The sequence below is a fragment of the Mirounga angustirostris genome, unplaced genomic scaffold (assembly GCF_029215605.1).
Source record: "Mirounga angustirostris isolate CCGP_5_RB_7025 unplaced genomic scaffold, mMirAng1.0.hap1 SCAF_4, whole genome shotgun sequence".
NCBI classification, from domain to species: Eukaryota; Metazoa; Chordata; class Mammalia; order Carnivora; family Phocidae; genus Mirounga; species Mirounga angustirostris.
The window spans coordinates 99,211,152-99,231,098 of NW_026991712.1; the positions used below are offsets into that span (position 1 = coordinate 99,211,152).

A 19,947-nucleotide genomic window follows, 5' to 3' on the forward strand; every position below is an offset into this window, starting at 1 on the left:
TTATCTATTCTAAAATTGTTCTGGTATCTGTCTATAAGAGAATCAACTATCTCATGAATCCCTTGGTGTTGGCAAACGAACTCAAGCTAGTCCAGCTCCTCCCAGGGATATTAATACCACTGTGAACCCATTTCAGTTCTGTAGTTTCTCTTGATTAAATAGGTACTTTTGCTGCTTTTCTTATTATGAAGGAGATGTTAACAAATTGACTATAAAAAACATGTTTTGAGGGTTGGAGTTAATTAAGCCAACTACAGTGTTGTCCCAGTTCTTGTGTCTTAATAGATAATTTGGAAAGAGATTTTCATTTTTAATGAAGTTAACTATAAAAGCTGCCAGCTTATGACTCATTGAGATTGTTTAAAGAATCAATCGTTTGGAGCCCCCAAAGTGGCCATCTGAAGTAGATATCATTATCATACTTTAACAGATGAAGAATCTAAGGCTGTGTGTCCAAGGACACAGAAAATTAAGCTGTGGGGGCTTGAACTAGATTTTCTGGTTTCATATCATCAACACTTGATTTTATGATGCCAGATCCTTTGAGCCTGCACACCGACTGAGTAATAGGGAAATCTCATTGAGATTTGAAATGTACCTGCACTATCTACAACATGGCTAATCCATACGTGGATAATGGAGAATTGATTGCATATTATCTTCATTGACATTTGTAGGAAGTTGTAGTCCATGATGTCAAAATAAGTTATGATTATTTGAGTAGGTTGAATTAATACTAAATTTCATACTGTTTCCAGTAAAAAGCAAAACAAAACAACTTGTGTTTATGTACATTTGGAAATTGTGATGGCAGGAAACATTTGGACGAAAATTTTGCCTTAGATCTACACATAAGGAAAGTAGGGAACCAGAATATATTGTCACCAATGTTCTGGAGACTGTTCTAGTGATTTTAACCCTGTTATTAAATATGACATGATAGGGGCGGCTGGCTGGCTCAAGTCAGTCGAACACACGACTCTTGATTGCAGGGTCATGAATTCGAGCCCCATACTGGGCGTAGAGATTACTTAAAAAATAAATACAACACGATGATCATGAGATTCATTTCTCTCATGTTCACCTTTTATCAAATCCTGGTAGAAAATGCCACTGAAAAATCCTATCACAACTTCCATTTATTCAAATCTAACAAACTTATTGTGCCAAGTAATGTCTTAGGCATCGGGGATAGAGCTGTGAAAATACTGGATATGGTCTGTGCTCCCATGAAGCTTCTACTGGGGAGAACTAGACTGTAACATTCTCTTTAACTCTGTAGGTCATGAACAAAGCATGCCTCTTTAGGGACAGGTGAGAGTTGTGTCTCTGAATTTTGGGTATTATGTGGGGAAAAATAGATCTTAGCATATCTCCCTTAGCCACAGCTTACACTATTTTCCCTTCTCGCTGCCTGGGCAGTGTTATTTATACCTTAGACTATACAGCTGGTGAGACAGTAAATTTCGTACCCTCTACATTCTTGAAAAGAATAGAATTTCAGCATTCTTAAGAGAAGTTTGGTTTTCCGTAGAATTTTAAAACGTTCTACATTTCTTGTGTCCAATTTAAATAGGATCCGAGGGGCCCCTGGGTGGCTCAGTCAGTTGAGCATCTGCCTTCGGCTTGGGTCGTGATCTCAGGGTCCTGGGATGGAGCCCTGCATCAGGTTCCCTGCTCAGCAGAGAGTCTGCTTCTCCCTCTGCCCCTCCCCACCCCCCGCTTGTGTTCCCTTTCTCGCTGTGTCTCTCTCTGTCAAATAAATAAAATCTTTTTTTTAAGACTTCCTGTTTAAAAAAATAAATAGGATCAGAAATGATCTCACTAGGAAAAGCGATGGTTTTGTGATGTGTAAGCGCTTTCTATTCATCTTTCTGCTATAGAATTTATCTTGGAGAAAGGTATAGTTTTTAGTAATAAGTAATTTATATATTTTAGTCCTGCAAGTGAGGTAAGGTCTTATGTGCATTATTTCACAGGGGAGATCTGACAGTGCAACTTTCGTATATAGTGCCTGTTGTCAGATGAAAGTAAAATTCTAAAAGTTTATTCACTCAAAACATTTCCTCAGTGCCATATGCAAAGTACCATGTCCCTATCAGCTGATGCAGTTGATGAAGGAAATATATATTCTGTAAGCATATGGTTGGTAACAAAAAGCAACATATTCAAAAGTGAAGGTAGGTAACTGCAACAATTTTACTTGTTTAAAAGTGCATTTAGTAATATCTCCAGGAGATGGCACTGTTGAGTTGTTTTTTTTCTTTTCAAGCCCGTAAGACAATAGACCATTCATCTTTGTGTCACCCAAACAAAGAAATATTCCTCTATAGCCCCTCTTCTTCCCCTAGCTAATCACATGCTACTGGAACTGACTGTCTTGTGATCTACCCCATAGTTGGCATAGATTAAAAAATAATCTGTATTTTAAAAAAATAATCTGACACATGGTAATTAATGGAAAGGAACAAATTGTACACCAGTTTTCAAGCTTTGTCATTTCAGCAGCTGAGAACTTGGAAGACTAGTCTAGTGATTTCACCACCCTGCTCAGATGCCATTCAAAAATATTTTTTCACTTCTCGGGTCTTACCAAGGTTATTCTGGAAAAAATGTAAATTTGTAAATCTTTTTGTTTGCAAATTACTGTGAGTAGAAGGATTTTAATGTAAACATTGGGTTGGGTGCATTGCACCATTTTGCACTACAATGAATAATATATTCTCATTTGGATTTACCTCCAGTTTATAGCTAAAAGTACTTTTTAGTGGCCTTATTTGGGTGTAACGTTTTGTGCACTTAGTATCTATTTGCAACCTTTTCTACTGAACAACTTCTAGCATTCCGAAGGGATGGAGTCAGTAAAGTTAAGATTCAAAACTGGTTTTACCTGCACTGCATGTTCTAAAAGTTAAGTGTGCAGTTTCTGCGATAAAGGGAACAGCACTGGGGTTTTGTTTTATTGATTAGAGGCAGGGTGCTAATTTAGGGGGCATCATATACTCAAAACCAAACTTATGCAATGCACTCACTGCAGGGTTAAGGCACTTTGGTAAAGAAAGACGTGCGCCTACCTATGAAATGATCGTGTCTAAAATAGGCAGTGGGGAATTCCCTTGCCCCTTTTACCTACCCCTGATTTCTGAGCTACTTGGTAAGTCCGGGGAAACCAATAAGCAATTCTGCCTTTGGCCTAACTCCCTGCAGAAGAGGAAAGTGAGTGAGACCATACGTGGTGGAGTGGAGGATTCTTCAAGCTTGCATGAGTCACGGATGTTCTGATGTCTATCTGCCTCCGTAGGACTAGCCCACACAGTTCGCATTTACTTTTCTGGCAGCGAGGCAGGCTGCTTCATTAGACAATGGGTGCTCCAGTATGCGAGGGTTAAAAACCTGAAGCACCGGTTCATGACGAAGCCCCCTTTTCCAGCTGAGGGAGCTGAGGGATTCCCTTAGGAGATTTTCCAGGCGCTGCCGCAACCCAAGGAATTTTAGGGGTGTCTGTGGGAGAGGCGGGGTAGGGGGAATAACCCGGTCCCCAACCTGAGGGTGCCGGAGGGACCAGCGAGGGGTCCGGGCGTCACGAGCAGGGGGCTTCGCGGGAGGCGGGGGAAGCTCCTACGCTAACTCTGGAAGCCCGGGCCCGGAGACGCCAGGCGATGGGGGGATGACCTCAGCGGTCTTTTGCCACGTTCCAGCCAATCAGTCCCGCATCTTGGCATCCGAATCCAGGACCCCCGAAGCCGGAAGCGACGCGAGCCAATGAGGAGTGGACCGGGGAAGAAGGACAGGCGGCCAGCCTATGGGGGCGGAGAGGCCCGGCTGCGCGTATCCAAGGAGCGCCGGGCTCCGGTGGGGGGTGTGGCGCGCCGCCGGCTGGGGTGGGCGGGCGCGCCGGGCGGCAGGTGTCGGCGGCGTCGGCATTCGGCGGCGATGGAGCGGCCCCTGGGAGCTGCGGACTGCCTCTCGCGCTGGCCCCACGGCCTCGGCCTCCTCCTCCTCCTCCTCCTCCAGCTGCTGCCGCCGGCGACCCTCGGCCAGGACCGGCTGGACGCGCCGCCGCCGCCCGCTGCGCCGCTGTCGCGCTGGTCCGGCCCCGTCGGGGTGAGCTGGGGGCTGCGCGCGGCCGCGCCCGGGGGCCCGGTTCCCCGCGGCGGCCGTTGGCGCCGCAGCGCGCTCGAGGAGGACCAGGACTGCGGCCGGGTCCGGGACTTCGTCGCCAAGCTGGCCAACAACACGCACCAGGTGAGCGGGCGCCGGGTCCGGGCGTCGCCCGGACTGCGAGGTGCCGCCCCCGGGCCCCCCGGCGGCCGCCTGCCCCGCCCGCGCGGCCCGTCCCTCCTTCTCCGTCCGCGCGCCTTGCGTCTCCGCGGGGGAGACCCGGGCCGCTCGCCGGCCCCGCGCCGCCCGCGCCCCCCCGCCCCCGGCCGCGGCCCCGAAACTGCGGCGGTCGGAGTCCGGCCCGGAGCGGCCCCCGGGACGCCGCGGCCCGCGCGGCTGTTTCGTCACAGGGGAGGCCGCCTTAGACTTTCACGGCATTCTTTTTCCTTTTTTTTTTTTTTAAGTTGTCAAAATCTCTTGAGGGTCGTTGTTTGGCGTCTGTGTAAATAATCAGGACCCAGTAACGCTATAACGCACTAGCAGGCTGGAGGAATAATTACCTTTTAAGTGCTTGGAGAAGTTGCGTTGCGCAGAAGCAAAGGTGTGTCCTCGCTGGGTCAGTACTTTCAGGGTGGGTAGGCGGGTGTTCAGAAATCCCACAGCAGCTCTTAGGTTACTGTGTGTATTTTAATAGGTTAAGGAACAAGCTTGGAAATGGGATGACAGTATATATGTGATCTCTCTTCCGCCTTCAGTTTGACCTTCGATCCTGGCATTGGACTCTGACCAGGTTGTCTTCATCCCGTTGTAACAAGATTTCCTACAGTTAGAACACACATTGCAGATGTTTTCCTTTGCGCTCGGTCCTAGTCAGAAACTTTAAAAATTGTGGTAGTTCTCTCCCGGGGGACAAGCCCCTCAACCTTTGCACACTACTGGCCTGACAAAGCCCATTGTTAAGAAGGTCCTGGCTCCTTGCTGCAACATGGGCATCTTCCTCATGTGTTTCCAAGAACTGATGGTTTAATTGCTGCTTCCCGTATTTGCACAGTGTATTCTCAATGTGACACATTCTCCGTCGTATCCCTTCCTCTTTCAAAAAGTGTTGTACAGAGGGCCAGAGATGAGTGGCTTACTGCACTTATCCATGTATGACCACATTCCCTGTCAGCCAAATCTCAGTCTCCCCTTGAACTGTCTTTCTCCCTCTGCCTGGACTATACTTGATACCTGTGCGAATTCTCAGATGTGGGGTCAGGGCGCAGGCAGTCAGGGAGAGCCCCACTGAAGGCCAGCCAGGCAGCAGCTGCGTAAAGGTGGCCAAACCAGTGCTGATGGGTGGGACCAGTTGGATGCAGATAGAATGGAATGTGTCCCGGGAAGACTTCCTGTTTGCGGAGGAAAACATAATGGTGTAGGTTTCCATCTCAGAGTGGGGAGTTGAGGAAGGCTTTACATCACTGACACCCAACTTACAACAGGACCACTTCCTTCCTGGAGTCAGCTGGACGTAGCATTCTTACCCCATATTTTAGACTCTTCTCTTGCTGATTGACCTACCTTAGGACCTGCTGCTACTCCTGGATTAATCCCTGACTGGTTTGACTTGATACGTCTTTTGTAAACTATTGATTTCTAAAGCTAGAGGTTGAAAAAACTGGCTCAGGGGATACTTAGGCCAGATGTACTCAAGAGCAGACCTGAAACCTTGTTCTTTGAAGCTTCCCTCTGTTTCTTTCATTTTATTTCGCTACTGTTTGCAATGATTTTTTTTTTTTTTGGCTTTTCTTCCTCAGTCTTCTTTCAGTGACCTAATTTTAAGTAGCTCTTTTTGCACTTGTTAATCACCCATGATCTCTTCTTCAGAGATCCCACCCTGTTTATAACATGTAAATATGGTGAAAGTGAAGCCGTTGTTAATAATCTTCACCTTAGAAATGGTTGAGTAAAGCAGTTCTTAGAGGTCCACGTCCTTAACCCAGAATTGTTATGTAGTAGTCTGTTTTGCTTTTCAGTTCTTTATTTTTAGAAGTCCTGATAAATCATCCTGAACTGTATTGAAGAGATCTAGTATTTAGGGATTCTTTATAAACAGTGTGAAATAAAAGTATCAGCATGGCAAAAGAACTTTTTATCAGGGATATTGTATACTTTTGTACAGCTGGGAAAGTGCCATTTAGAGTAGTTTCTCATAAGATGACAGGATTCAATTCCCAAAGAAAAATCAGAAGTTCTTGGTTCTCTTCTTATTCGTTAAAACTTGCTGTTCATGTTAAGCCACGTTAATTCATATAGTCAGTGTATGAGAGTGCTGTCCAGATATCCAAGATGTGCTGGATACTGGGGGTGCCAAGATAAAAGAAAAGATAATTCAGACTGGACAATGAAAAGCCTCCAAAGGTTTTAGCAAATTTCCTAGACCTACGGCTTGTTTGGCTTGTGAGAATATATTGGCGTTTCATCTTCTTTAAAAAGCAAGGTAAAACTAAAGCATGATAGTGCTTTTATATTCTTCTGGTTTTAGGAGACCTGTGCTCTAATGGCTTCTTCCCTCAGGAAATCCAGCAAATGTGTATGTGTATTTATAAATGCCCTTTTCTCAGACTCAAGAAATAACCTTCTTTTTGCCTTTAACCCAAAACTGTTTTCATGCCACACTTTTAACTGATTCTTTCCTTTGAGAGCTGGGAGTATTCATGGCATGTATAACCTTTGCACATGAGAGAAATTGAGCAAGCACAGAAGATTTTATTAATGTTGGTTGCTAAGTTGGATTGCTTCAAAACATTCCTCCTCTAAGTACCCCTGTGAGGTTAGACATGAAAACTGTCTTAAAGAAACAGATGAAATGCTTTGGCCATAGTTACGGTGGTTGCTGACATAATTTCCTTACTTCTCATTCCTGTGTTCAGACCATTTGATAATTTCCTTAAAATTTTCAAAACTTATGATTAAAAGCCAGAAAATGTTGCTCATGCTCTGTCCTCCCTCTGCTCCTGTCATTAACTACTTCTTTACACAGAACTTCCCAACTTGTGCCCCAACATCAAAGCATCCGGTTTCTTAAATAAACAGGCCCTGTAGAGAGACTGTTGTGTGACATGTCGGCTCTGAGAAGAATGTGCGTGTTTGTTTGCTGGTGCTGGCGGGGCTGAGTCCAGGCTGACAGGACTGAATGTGCCTGTTGGAAGTTCAGGGAGCTGCCGCTCCTAGCCTGTTGTGGATCATTGTCACACCCGGAAATCTGAAGGTCAGTGCCTTTAGCTGCCCTGGAACTTTCTAACTGCCTCATGTATTCCAACATGCAGTCTCTCTCCATACTACCTTCCCCAGCACTCCCGTCCTCACCCTCGAGTTAATCTTCTCTTGAGCCCTGTTCCACCCATTTGTTATACACAGGGGTCAAAGAATAGGAATTCTGTAGGATTTCCTTCTTGGTCCTGGTTGAGCAGAATGAGCAAAATCCCCATGAGGATCCTACTCCCGTGCGGTGTACTAATCAGACCTTTAACCCCTAAGGGCTGTTAAAATGACTTCTGCGTTGGGGATTTCAGTTACTAGTTATCAGCAGATTTGATGAAGTATATTAATCTGGGGAAAGGTTAGTCTTCATCTCTGGTTTGGTTGGGATGAGGGTAGAGAGCTATCCAGGCAGGACAAATGTCTCAGAGGGAATGCAGGGTGACAATTAAGGAAGTTCTCTGCTGACTCAAATATTTGGCTCTGTGCATAGTGTTTTTTAACTAGAAATCTGAGTCTCCTGTTTGTGGAAATAATTGGAAGAAGGCCTATGTTCTGGCCAATTTCTAATGGTTATTTTCTTTCTGAAATGATAATAGTAATAGGCTCTCCATCCTGCTGTTTTGATCTGATCTTTCATGTCAGGTTCACAGAGGCTCTTAGCAGCTTCTCCTGCACTTTGCCGATTTCCAATCAGCTCTTGCCAACAAGCATTGGATTCTCAGTGGGTGACTACAGAGACTGTGCTCCCCAACTTTGTCCTAGTTGGCCTGTTATCCTTGTGTGATCCTCACAGGAAGGGCAATGCTTAACACTGAGTGGTAATGGTCGGAGCAGGAGTGATGTCTGCCCTTCTCCCTCCCTTTCTATCCGGTCCTACCCCTCAAGTTCTGTCTTTTTTTTTTTTTTTTAAGATTTATTTATTTATTTTAGAGAGAGAAAGAGAGCATGAGCAGGAGGAGCAGAGGGAGAGGAGGAGAAAATCCCAAGCAGACTCCACGCTGAGTGCAGAGCCCAATCTGGGGCTCGATCTCACGACCGTGAGATCACAACCTGACCTGAAACCAAGAATTGGACACTCAGCCGACTTTGCCACCCAGGCACCCTTCAAGTTCTGTCCTTACAGAAAGTGAACTGTGTTTGAGCGTGGAGAAATGCTGCTCAGATGTTTTATATGGTTAGAAGCTAATATTACGGCAGGTAAAACTATCAAACTTGACATGTAATTAAAAATACAGCTTTTCTTGCAAAAAGCACTGTGACAGTTGCTCTAAAAATATTATGAAATAGATATTGCATTTGTAAATTTCCAAAATTTTTCAATTACCTTCCTATCCCTTTGTAACTAGTGTTTCTTTGGCATCTTTTATTCTTTTTAAAAATGTAGTGAAAATGTGTTCTTTGAGTGGCCTCACTGATCTGTGTGTAGGTGGGTTTGAAGAGTAATGGAGCTTGAGGAACATGCTGGTCAATTTCAGGCTGTTCTAGACAGGTTTTTTATTGTTCTAATAGTGACTATAGTCAAAGTTGGGTTAGAAATATGTGGCTTTGAGCTAGCTGGGTTGAATGAATCTTCATGACAGACCCTTCATACCTATAGAGGTTGTTAGGTGAATGCCGGACATGTGGAGGTTTTTTCTGTTGTTGTTGTTTTTTAAAGATTAAGGCTATTTTCCCCCACTCTACCCTGAATCCTAGTCTCAGGAAACCACAGCAAAAACAGAATCTTCCATTCAGAGCCTGTGGTGTTTTGCTGAGAAAGTTTTCTGTGAATGCAATTTATTTTCTGTTTTACATTTTGGTGTCTAGCTCTCAATTCCTCATCTACAACATGAGAAATTTTGGGTTAGATTTAAAATGTCTAAAAAAATTCTGATTCATATGGAAGATGGGGAGGCCAGGGGTTGTGATCACAAATGTTTATTGGTTGATTCCAAATTTAGAAACAAATTGCGGCTGTTCTGCTTCCTAGTTGAACTTGAACATAGCCCGGATTTCACATCTGGGGGTAATTTGTTACCACCTCCAGAGCTTGCTTCACTGAAATACGGAGTGTTCTTCAAGATAGCAGGAGTATTTTTTTTCATATAATTATGAAAGACATTTGACTCGTTTTTTTTGGGGGGGGGGGTAATACTTTATCATTCTTTGTTGCCTGAAAAATCTAATGCTAAGCAAAACTACTAGCTTGGATAGTCCAAAAGCAAACCCAGTAAACATATAACAGTAAATTTGTTTTTTTTCCTTCCCTACAGTACTTTGCCAAAACTAGGACTTCTTTTTTTTTTTTGTCCTGGCTGCTTTTGTTTTTGAAAATAGGTGGTCAGCTTACCATAAATATACTCAGCCCTGTGCTAGTTAGAAACATATGAGTGATTAATTGACTTGATTTTTTTTTTCATCAGAAAAAATGTATGTTTTGTTTTCCTGCTAGGGCTTGAATACTATCTCTCTCATATTTGCTTTTGTTAAGAGTTTTGTTCTTTTCTTCCTATATATTCTGAGAAACTAAGTATTGTACTTAAGCCAGTTTGCAAGTCTGGTTCAACAGTAAGATCACCCTGAAGGACTAAGAGAATTGAACTGGGAAGGAAAATTTTGATTAACTTTATACTTCCCAGACACGATAGTTCAAATCAGATGTCTATTTGGTACCTATTATTTGTCAAAGGGATTCAAATGTTGTATACAAAATTCAAAAGAGAGATCTCAATACCCAGATTTGAGTCTTGGCTCTGCTGGTTTATAGCTGTGTGATCATGGACAATCACTTAACTTCTCTGACCATTATTATAGTTTTTTAAATTAGAGAAGCAGCTTTAGGATTATTTGGAAGGTGAAATAAAAAGTTTTATCAAAATGTTTTGTTAAATGTATTGTGTCAATGTCATTCATTTAAGCACTTACTAAACTACATATAGTGGAGTCCAGGCCTTTGGACATCCAAGGCAAACATTAAAGATATCCTCATTGGTGCTGCTTTAAGGATTAAGTGTTCAGAGATGGCTCAATGAAAGTTTGGAAGAATTTTTGAAGAAGGCATGCCCACTACAGTGCGGTGGTCTGGGAAGGCTTCCTGGATGAAGAGAGAATCAAGGTATGGAGATAATTCTTAAGGAGATCTGTAAAGGCATGATGGTAGGGACATCCAGGACGTGCTCAGGGAATGGTCAATGGAAAGTTTCTGTGGGGTAGAAGTAGCTGATGAGAAGTATGTCTAAGGTTTCCAGAAGAAACATAGAGATGTCACAAAAGGTAGGTCTTGGGCAGGGGCAGGAGGAGGAAAGAGAGGGGAGGTCTGGGCAGGGAGTTGTGCGTTGAGACTTCCTGGGGAATGTCTTTTAACAGGTAGTGTTAGACACAAGGTTAGAGCTGGAGAAACCAAAGGTGGAAATTGGGAGCCGAGAAGAGTTGACCATTTAGAGGTTGACCATTGCTGCGGTCTTGAAGAATATGTCCAACAGGAGAGCAGAATAGAGGGCAGGGCAGACCACCTTTTATACTTGAAGTGCTAAAGGTTCTAAGGAACACTCTTGGACTCCTGGACCTTATTGGAGGAGAATGTGAGCCAAGGCATGAGAAACCCAGGCGCTCTAAGATGGTGAAGCCAATGAACAGATTTCTCTTTTCTTAATATTTGTGAACAGGATGAGGTTGAATTCTTGCTGATAATGTGCTTAACGGTTTGAATCATAGGTTGTTAAGCTGATTAGCTGGTCAGATCTCTTACTTTTGCTGATGAGGCTAAACGACTTTGTGTGTGGGCTAAGAACTGAGAGTAGAATACAGATGTCCCAACATGGTGCAACGTTTGGAAGTGTTTCATAGAGATGTTTTTGGTTTTATTTTTTTTTTTAAGATTTTATTTATTTATTTGAGAAAGAGAGAGAGAGTGAGAGCATAAGTAAGGGGGAGCAGCAGAGGGAGAGGGAAAAGCACTGCTGAGCAGGGAGCCCGTTGTGGGGCTCGATCGCAGGACCCCAGGATCATGACCTGAGCTGAAGGCAGATGCTTAACTGACTGAACCACCCAGGCGCCCCTCATAGAGATGTTTTAAATCAATGCATTTGCTTTAGGGATAAGGCAAAGTTATAGGCCCCAGTTGTAAGTCCTATAGTTGTGAATTCTCTGCTCTGTACAGTCACTGAACCCTCAGCAGAGCTCAGTTAGCCTTTTTTAGCCTCAGTTTCCCATCATATAAAATGGAGCATTATCAGAGGCTTTGAAGAGAAAATGTTTTGAAAACCTTGGAGTACTGTATATGTGATTTATGTCATTTCTTTTTTTTTATTTTTTATTGTTATGTTAATCACCATACATTACATCATTAGTTTTTGATGTAGTGTTCCATGATTCACTGTTTGTGTATAACACCCAGTGCTCCATGCAGAACGTGCCCTCCTTAATATCCATCACCAGGCTAACCCATCCTCCCACCCCCCACCCATCTAGAACCCTCAGTTTGTTTTTCAGAGTCCATCATCTCTCATGGTTCGTCTCCCCCTCCGATTCCCCCCCCTTCATTCTTCCTCTCCTGCTATCTTCTTCTTTTTTTTTTTTTAACATATATTGTATTATTTATTTCAGAGGCACAGATCTGAGATTCAACAGTCTTGCACAATTCACAGTGCTCACCATAGCACATACCCTCCCCAATGTCTATCACCCAGCCATCCCATCCCTCCCGCCCCCCACCATTCCAGCAACCCTCAGTTTGTTTCCTGAGATTAAGAATTCCTCATATCAGTGAGATCATATGATACATGTCTTTCTCTGATTGACTTACTTCGCTCAGCATAACACCCTCCAGTTCCATCCACGTCATTGCAAATGGCAAGATCTCATTCCTTTTGATGACTGCATAATATTCCATTATATATATATATATATACCACATCTTCTTTTTTTTTTTTTTTAAAGGTTTTATTTATTTATTTGATAGACAGAGAGAGAGGGAACACAAGCAGGGGGAGTGGGAGAGGGAGAAGCAGGCTTCCCGCGGAGCAGGGAGCCCGATGTGGGGCTCAATCCCAGGACCCTGGGATCATGACCTGAGCCGAAGGCAGACAGTTAACAACTGAGCCACCCAGGCGCCCACATCTTCTTTATCCATTCATCTGTCGATGGACATTTCTTAATAAGCCTGTTCATCTAGCTACTGACTCCACAGGGCCCAATTATCAGCCAAATGATCCTGATAAATACCGACTCCAGAGGAACATGTGCATAAAAGGAGATACATGAGATGAGGTGGTTTTATCACTTGGCAGGGTTGGGTGACAGGCTTGGGTGGGGGTGGCAAGAAGGAGGGTGAGTCAAGATTGGCAGAAATATGAGAAGCGTATGTGTTCTTTTTTTTTAACCTTCATGATTACATCAAAATTTTAACTTGTTAATATGATTGACAGTTCTTTGAAGCACTGGTTAAGAGGGAACGTGATCTTAGGTCGGACCTGGCTGGATTCAAACTTGAGTGGTGACCATGGATAGATTAATTTCAGTGAGTCTTGGTCTTTTCATCTATAAAATGGGTGTCCTAATATCTGTGTTAGATCATTGTGAAGATTAAATGAGATGTGGGATTTAGTGTGTATTCATCCTTTATTATATCTTATAATGATCATTTCCCCAAAGCTTCTGATGCATTACCCATTAGATGCTCAAATATTTGTTTACGCACTTGAAATTTTTTTTCATGGCTGTCATATTCCTAAGAATCATCATGGGTACTCATAGAAACCAAATCTGGATTAAGAAATATGTATACTTATGTCCTTGGACTTGGGATTTTAAGAACAAGGGTATAAGGTGAGAGAGAGATTATCTCACCCTAGTCTTTCCTGAAGCTATGGGAGATGAAGGAGAAATGATAATCTCACCATCATCAGATCCCCGGTCATTTGGTTCTGGTAGTTTCAAGTTTCAAGTTCTATAGTATAGTTTACTTATGGTTTTAAAGAATTTACTATTATAAAAAAATAAGACTACTTCTCATTTAATCACTACTTCTGCTTCATTAAGCTCTAGTTTATTGGAGTCAGTGACTGTGGTTTTAAGTTGACCGCTCTGAAATGGCCCCTTGCTGGCTTCCCCCTCATTTGTTAACTGAGCCGCGGCTGTTAGCTTTGCCCAATATCCACCTCTGTGAAGTTTGAAGAAATAATAACGAGATGTGATGGATACTTCTCAGGAACTTTGCTTGGAAGCACAGCAGACCAGAATGTTAGTGGACTTATTTTTCCTTATGTGCATCTCTCGTTAGGCTAACATTTCACCACTCCCCGGCCTGTGCTAACCCTCTCTTCCAGTTAGTGTGACCTTTCCACCAGGCCCTTGAGCCCGTCATGTGCTCTGTGTGTCTCCATCCTTGTTCACATGGCTTTCCTCCTGTCTGAATGCCCTTCTAGATCTAGTGGCTTTCTTCTTTACTCCCCTGCTGTGTAGGCTAGCATTTAACTATAGTATTCCATCTCATATTCACTTTCATTTATTCAATGTTTATTCCCCAGATTATAGTCTTCTTAAAGGTAGGGGCCATGCTTGTGCTTTGCCTTCACCATTTCCGCCTCACACCGTACTGGGGAAAGAGCAGTCATTCAGTGTGTGGTTTGGAATCAGACAGACAGGGGTTTGCATCTTTGCCTTGCCACCTACCAGCTGTGTGATCGGGGCAAATTACGGAACCTCTTTGAGCCTGCTTCTTCACCTCTAAGGGAGTAGTGGTACATTATATATTGTAGGTGTTCCGTACAAGTTCACTACCATTATTGTTATTCTTTACTTCAACAATTGCTGATTGCACACATTCTAGATGTTGGGCATTGTATTGGATACCAAGTCCTGGGAACTGATGGTGGGACACAGCAGACGAGACCCCTGTTTTTATGAACCAGCAGAAAACATGAATGTTAAACAAATACGTAACTATAAATACAGTAAGTACCCAGAAGAACAAAAGTAATGGCAGGAGAGTAATTGACAGAGGTCCTTTTAGTCTGGGGGCATTAGGAAGGACTGAGTCACTGAGAAATTATTTAAACTGAGACTTGAAGATGAATAGAATTTGGTCAGTAGGAGTATCACAGGGAGAACCACATGTTCGAAGGCCTGGGACTGGAAAGAGCTTGGTGTGCCCAAGGATCTGGAAGCAGGCGGGGGTGCAGTGAAGGCTTCATCCCCACCCCCAGTGGCTCAGTGGCTGGCGACAGGGGCCTATCACTTATCACTTTTTCTTTGAAGTGGGACTAAGATGTAAAAAGTAAATGCTAACTGTTTTTGAAATTTAGCTCATTTATTGGGCATAATGAGAATTGAGATATCCCATGAAAGTGCATTTTTCCAAAACTAAGCCCACCCTTTTAAGTGCCAAAGGTTTTTTTGTTTTTGTTTAATGGGAATCTTTCTAAAATATTTCTCTGCCTTCTTAGTCAACACTATGACCCTGGATCATTTAAGAAGAGATTAAACTATGCTATGCCACCGCTCACATTATTTTAATGCAGTATGGCATTCATGCCCTCAAGGGCTGTTGAGATATGTGGGGCCATTTTCTCCCCTTTCTTTGAACAGCCCATTGTCTGCTTGTTGAAGCTTACTTTTTTGTTCTGCAGAAATGATAATCCCCTTGCAATATCCTGCTCTTTTTCCTGCTGACCCTGTCTTGAGACACACTATTCCCTAAGTTTTATTTGCTTCTTCTGTGACCTAAGAAAATGGATTACTAATTGTAGGTAATTCTGACAAGTTTAGCAAATTGATACAGAGTGATGGTCTGCAGGTTTATCTTAGAGGTCAAATGCATAGATTTCTACCGCACAGATCCTGGCATCAGAGGTCTCCCTTGCTTCCTTCCCGTGAGTGTTCAGGTCATTGGGGTTTCTGTCTAACGCAGGTTGCTGTTGCCCTCCCCTTTCAACACTAAAGTATTGTGGAGCCCGGAAGCTGAGTTGGTTTTTGTTTGTTTTAAACAAAGAGCAGTGGAAAAGCAAACGGAGTGGTTAAATTATTGATGAGTCATAGAATTTTAAAGCTTATAAGGACTAGAGGTGTTGGCATTCCAGCCCCCTCACCTTGGTGGTGAAGTTAGGTTGCGCTGCTCAAGTTCACACAGCTTTTGGCAGAGCTGGAAATAAAATTCAGATTGACTGTTAGGCCTGTGCTCTTCTCTGTATCGTCTTGCCTTGCAGAAAACTCTGAATAATTGAGTAGGTATGAAAACTTGTGTAATGTTTTGGGTTTAGCGTTTTCATTTCTAAGAATAGTCTCCATGAGAACTGGAACATTTGTCTTCTTATTTTTAGCTCATGTTTTATGATCTCAGCAGCGCCTTATTTAACAGAACTGAATTCTGTGAAGATTTCCTTCCTGCTTGCAAGAGCATCACCCAGGCTGTGTCCCAGACCTCTTCTGCACAGCACTGTGTCCTGGCTGTCCCTGTGTTCCCTAGTTGAGGTTTGGAAGCCTGAATCTTAAATTTCCAGCTTCTATGGGATCACCAGGGCCTTGCCTTTGTATGTTATTTCATTTGATTCCTATTATTCCACTGAGCAAAGGAGCATAATTCAGTTTTACTTTTGAGGAAGTGGATTCCCAAGAGAGAATAATTTGAGCCTGTTTTTCCAAGCAGCGAGTTACTGGACTGGGCTTTCACACCCACTTTTGTAGTTGTATTTTCACTCTGACAGCCTGTCGTCTCTAGATTAAAGGTCTAGCATGCTTAGCCTTCATTTTTAGACTTCTGTAGGAAGTGTGTTTTGGGGTATAAATGCCCCATGAGCACAGAACAGGGACTCTCGCTGCTATTTCCCCAGGGCTCCAAATAGGGCATGGCGCATGGTAGACACACAGAGGAACTTGTCCAAAGAAGGAATGGGTGTGAAGGATGCCGTCACGGGATTCATTCCCTTGGTTACTAGCCAGAGAAGTGGCTCCTGATGGCAGAATGGTCGGGTCATCTGCTACCGGCTTTTCACCTGGGGCCAACCCTGTGAAACTGACCCACATTTGGTTCTTTCAGTAGTTTACTTTCGATCAGGTATGTAACTAAGACAGGCAGAAGTTTCTCATTCCCAAGTTTTCTTTCTAAGCTACAGTGACTTGCATGACCAACTTTAAGTTCTCTGAGCTATAGCAACAGTAATTTAATTAGGCTTCTGGTTTAGTTAGATGTGAAGACAAAGTTATCCGCACGAAGCACGTTGTGTTTTGTGTTGTGGCCTTTCTCTTTTTCCAGATGGAGCTAGCGATTGGCCACAGGACCACAGAAATGGACATTTGTGTTCATTCATGGTCTCTAAAATGTGTGGACCTCAGACTCTAATATGGTAGGCAATAAATGCATGGATAAATCTTACCATCAGCTGTCAAGGTGGATGTGTTTCAGAGAAGGTAGTACAAGCTGTCCCCTAATTTCTACCATAATGAGTCCCTGAAAACCAATTTGGTTATAAATGCCAGCCAACGATTCCCTGCTGCCCACAGCTTCCCTACTGGGGGCAACAAATGGCTGTCAGTGCCATCTGGGACATTAGAAATCACTGTTCAACAGGTGATGAATGGAAGACTGTGGGTGTGTCGGTGAATAATGACGTTGGGATGTGGTATGAGGAAGTCTACCTTAAATCGAGACCACCCATTTTAGTGTGGCTGGGAGGAGCGGGGGGCTCTCTGACCTGTCCTGGAACCTTCTGTTGCATCCCGTTAGCCGGTATAATGGAAGAATAAACTGACATGGTCTATGTATACTTTTTATACCACTCTTTTATATATCCCTTTTTCAAAATAAAAATAACTTCTGTAGTTTTTATTTTTATTTATTTATTTTTTTTAAGATTTTATTTATTTATTTATTTGACAGAGAGACAGTGAGAGAGGGAACACAAGCAGGAGGAGTGGGAGAGGGAGAAGCAGGCTTCCCACGGAGCAGGGAGCCTGATGCGGGGCTCGATCCCTGCACCCTGGGATCATGACCTGATCCAAAGGCAGATGCTCAACGGACTGAGCCACCCAGGGGACGCTATAGTTTTATTTTTAAACATGATTCCTGATAGTTGGAGGTGGGGTGGGGGAGTAATTCAGTCAGTCCAGAAAAACTATAAAGAAGAGAAAGTATCCCCATAAATTCTACCATTTAGAGACAGTTGCTATTGATTTTCTGAAGGACCTCCCTTCAGGTAGCTTTTAACCATAGGGACCCACACAGGATTTTACACACTCTTCTGTCACTTGCTTTTTAGGCAGTACATTGGGAATATCCTCCAGTGTCAGTGAATACCAGAAACATTTTCAGCAGCACCCACTATGTTTCATTGCACGTCATAGCATATTTAACAAAGCTTTAATCCTTCACCTAGAATATACAGAGAGAGCGATATCTTATGGCATTGTTATATGGATTAAATGATAATGTGTTAAGATGCCTTCGCGCAGTGGACGGCCTACAGGGAGTGCTCAGTAGTTATTAGCCGCAGCAGACATCCAGGTACGAACATCCTTTGTCAAGATGTGTCATTATCCCCCTGTGATGAATTCTTAAGTAGGGGGGGTAGGATTGCTGGGTCACATGATGTGGACATTTTCAGTTCTGACTCACATCATTGAGCAGCTCTGCAGGAAAGTGGTAGCACGTGATACGCTCCTTCCCACAGTGCACACAGGTGCCTGGTCACCGTGTCCTCACTGGGTATGCTCTGTCAGGCTCTTCTGGAAGGTGGAAATGTCATTACATTATTTTTCTTTGATTTTCTTTGGATTACTAGTGAAATTGAATAGCTTTTCACATGTTATTAGCCATTTCCTTATCCTTTGTGAATTGCCTGTTTGTGTCTTTTGCCTACTTTCTTTGGCGGTCTTTGTCTTTTTCTTATTGACTTGACAACCCTTTTCTATAGTGACCCTTTGTCTTGTGGCAAATAATTTTTCCATTTTTTTCAACTTGCTATTTTGTATTTTGCCATTAAAAAAATTTTTTATGTAGTCCAAGTAATTCCTGTAGTATGTTATGGGTTCCAGTTTTTGCATCATTTTTTGAAATGGTCTTCTCATTTTAAGATTATAAAAATAGTCACTCATACTTCTAGGATTTTCAAGATTTGAATTTTTATATTTAAATCTTTGCTGTAGGTGGAATTTATTTGGGAGTGGGCGTAAGAAGGGCTTTAGGGATCCAGCTTATTTTTTCCAGATAGCTAGTTTTTCCAACACTTCGACCACTAACTTGAAATGCTAGCTTGATCATACACTGAAAGAAACCTTGCCCAGTCTTGGACTTTGTTTCGTTCCACTGATCTGTCTTATCTATTCCTGTGCCAGTAACCGTGCTAGGAGACTAATAAATCTCTCTCTAGAAGTGGCAAGTTTCATGCTCATCTGCTCTTGATTGAATCGAGCTGACATTTTTACATAGCTAGTCTTAAACTGCTTGGTTTCTGAGCTTCCTACCATAGGGTATGATTAAGTAATTGGAATTACTGTATTTATTCGGTGGCCCCTCTGGATACTGGCTTTTGGACTGTTCATCATATAAACAACATATTTACATGGTTTCCCTTAATTTTGACCTGCTTCTGCATTGTACATTTGGCTGACATTTAGCAATATGAAGTGGCCAGATCATGTTCTCTTTGTGCTAAATAATCTACCTCTTAGGCATACTACATTGGAGCAACACAGCTATTGTTTTCCAGAAATAAAACGGGTTTCAGCTCTCCCCACCTTCTCCATTTCAGTTGTTGTGTATACAGCTAGCATATAGCATCGCTTTTCCAACACTGCTTGAGGTAGACATTCACTGTACCTTCTGTTGGCTGAACTCCTCGACTCCTACATATCTACATGTTTTTACACGTTCAGTATTTTAATATCGTAAGCTATTCATTGGTAATATTGTGCTGAAGGTTTGGGGTTTTTTCCTCGTAAAAGGGATTATTCTGCCTTTCAGGTCTTCCTAGCCACACAGCCTTGTCCTCTGCTCATATTTCTTTTGTTCATCTTACTTTGCCTTGATTAGAACAATTGAACCATAACTTATTGGTTGATGCTGTTCAGCTGTATATACCATTGGAAACCATGTCTAATTGAGTAGCTGATCCTGTGGCCTCATCTCCATTTTCTGTGGGCATTCAGTCAGAGGTACTGTTCTTCTCGTATGCATTTCCTTTACTGTAATTTTATTTTCCTTCTATTCCCACCACAGCTTGTCTGTCCTGATCTTAAAATTCTTATTCATTTGAACAAGCACTTAGCACATCTACTGTATACTCAGCACGTGACTGGTGGATGACATTAATATGTTACTTGTGTTATCCTTTGACATTTCTCAGAAGGCTTGTGTGTATCCTCATGTTTGTTTTCCCTGCACAACAACCTCCTCCCGCCATGTTGCTATTGCTTGTGGCCACTCCTACCTCTGGACGCCCTGCTTAAATAACTCAGTGCACAGACCTCTGTTTCTTCATACTCAAATGTGTGCATTTCTGTTCTGTATCGTCTGCCCCTGGCCGGTGCTGCATGCAGGGCATCCTTACCAGTTTGGGCCATATGGAGTTGATGGTAATTATAGTGGGGAGGAGAGGAGTGAGGTCACTATTAGGTGTATAAGCACCCCAG

General features: G+C 43.0%; 1 protein-coding gene across 3 annotated transcripts in view; it reads left to right on the forward strand.

Moving 5' to 3' along the window:
• The first annotated feature begins 3,881 nt into the window (after nucleotides 1–3,881).
• SORT1 (sortilin 1) overlaps nucleotides 3,882–19,947 on the forward strand; it is a 65,425-nt gene continuing 49,359 nt past the window's right edge. For 2 of the 3 annotated variants that reach the window (XM_045897038.3, XM_045897039.3), the window contains exon 1: nucleotides 3,882–4,245. In XM_045897038.3, the coding sequence (XP_045752994.2) occupies nucleotides 3,934–4,245 (312 nt within the window). In that variant the 5' untranslated portion in view covers nucleotides 3,882–3,933. Of the gene's footprint in view, nucleotides 4,246–7,041; nucleotides 7,352–19,947 lie in introns of those variants that run through there. The other variant, XM_045897040.3, reaches the window with a different exon arrangement.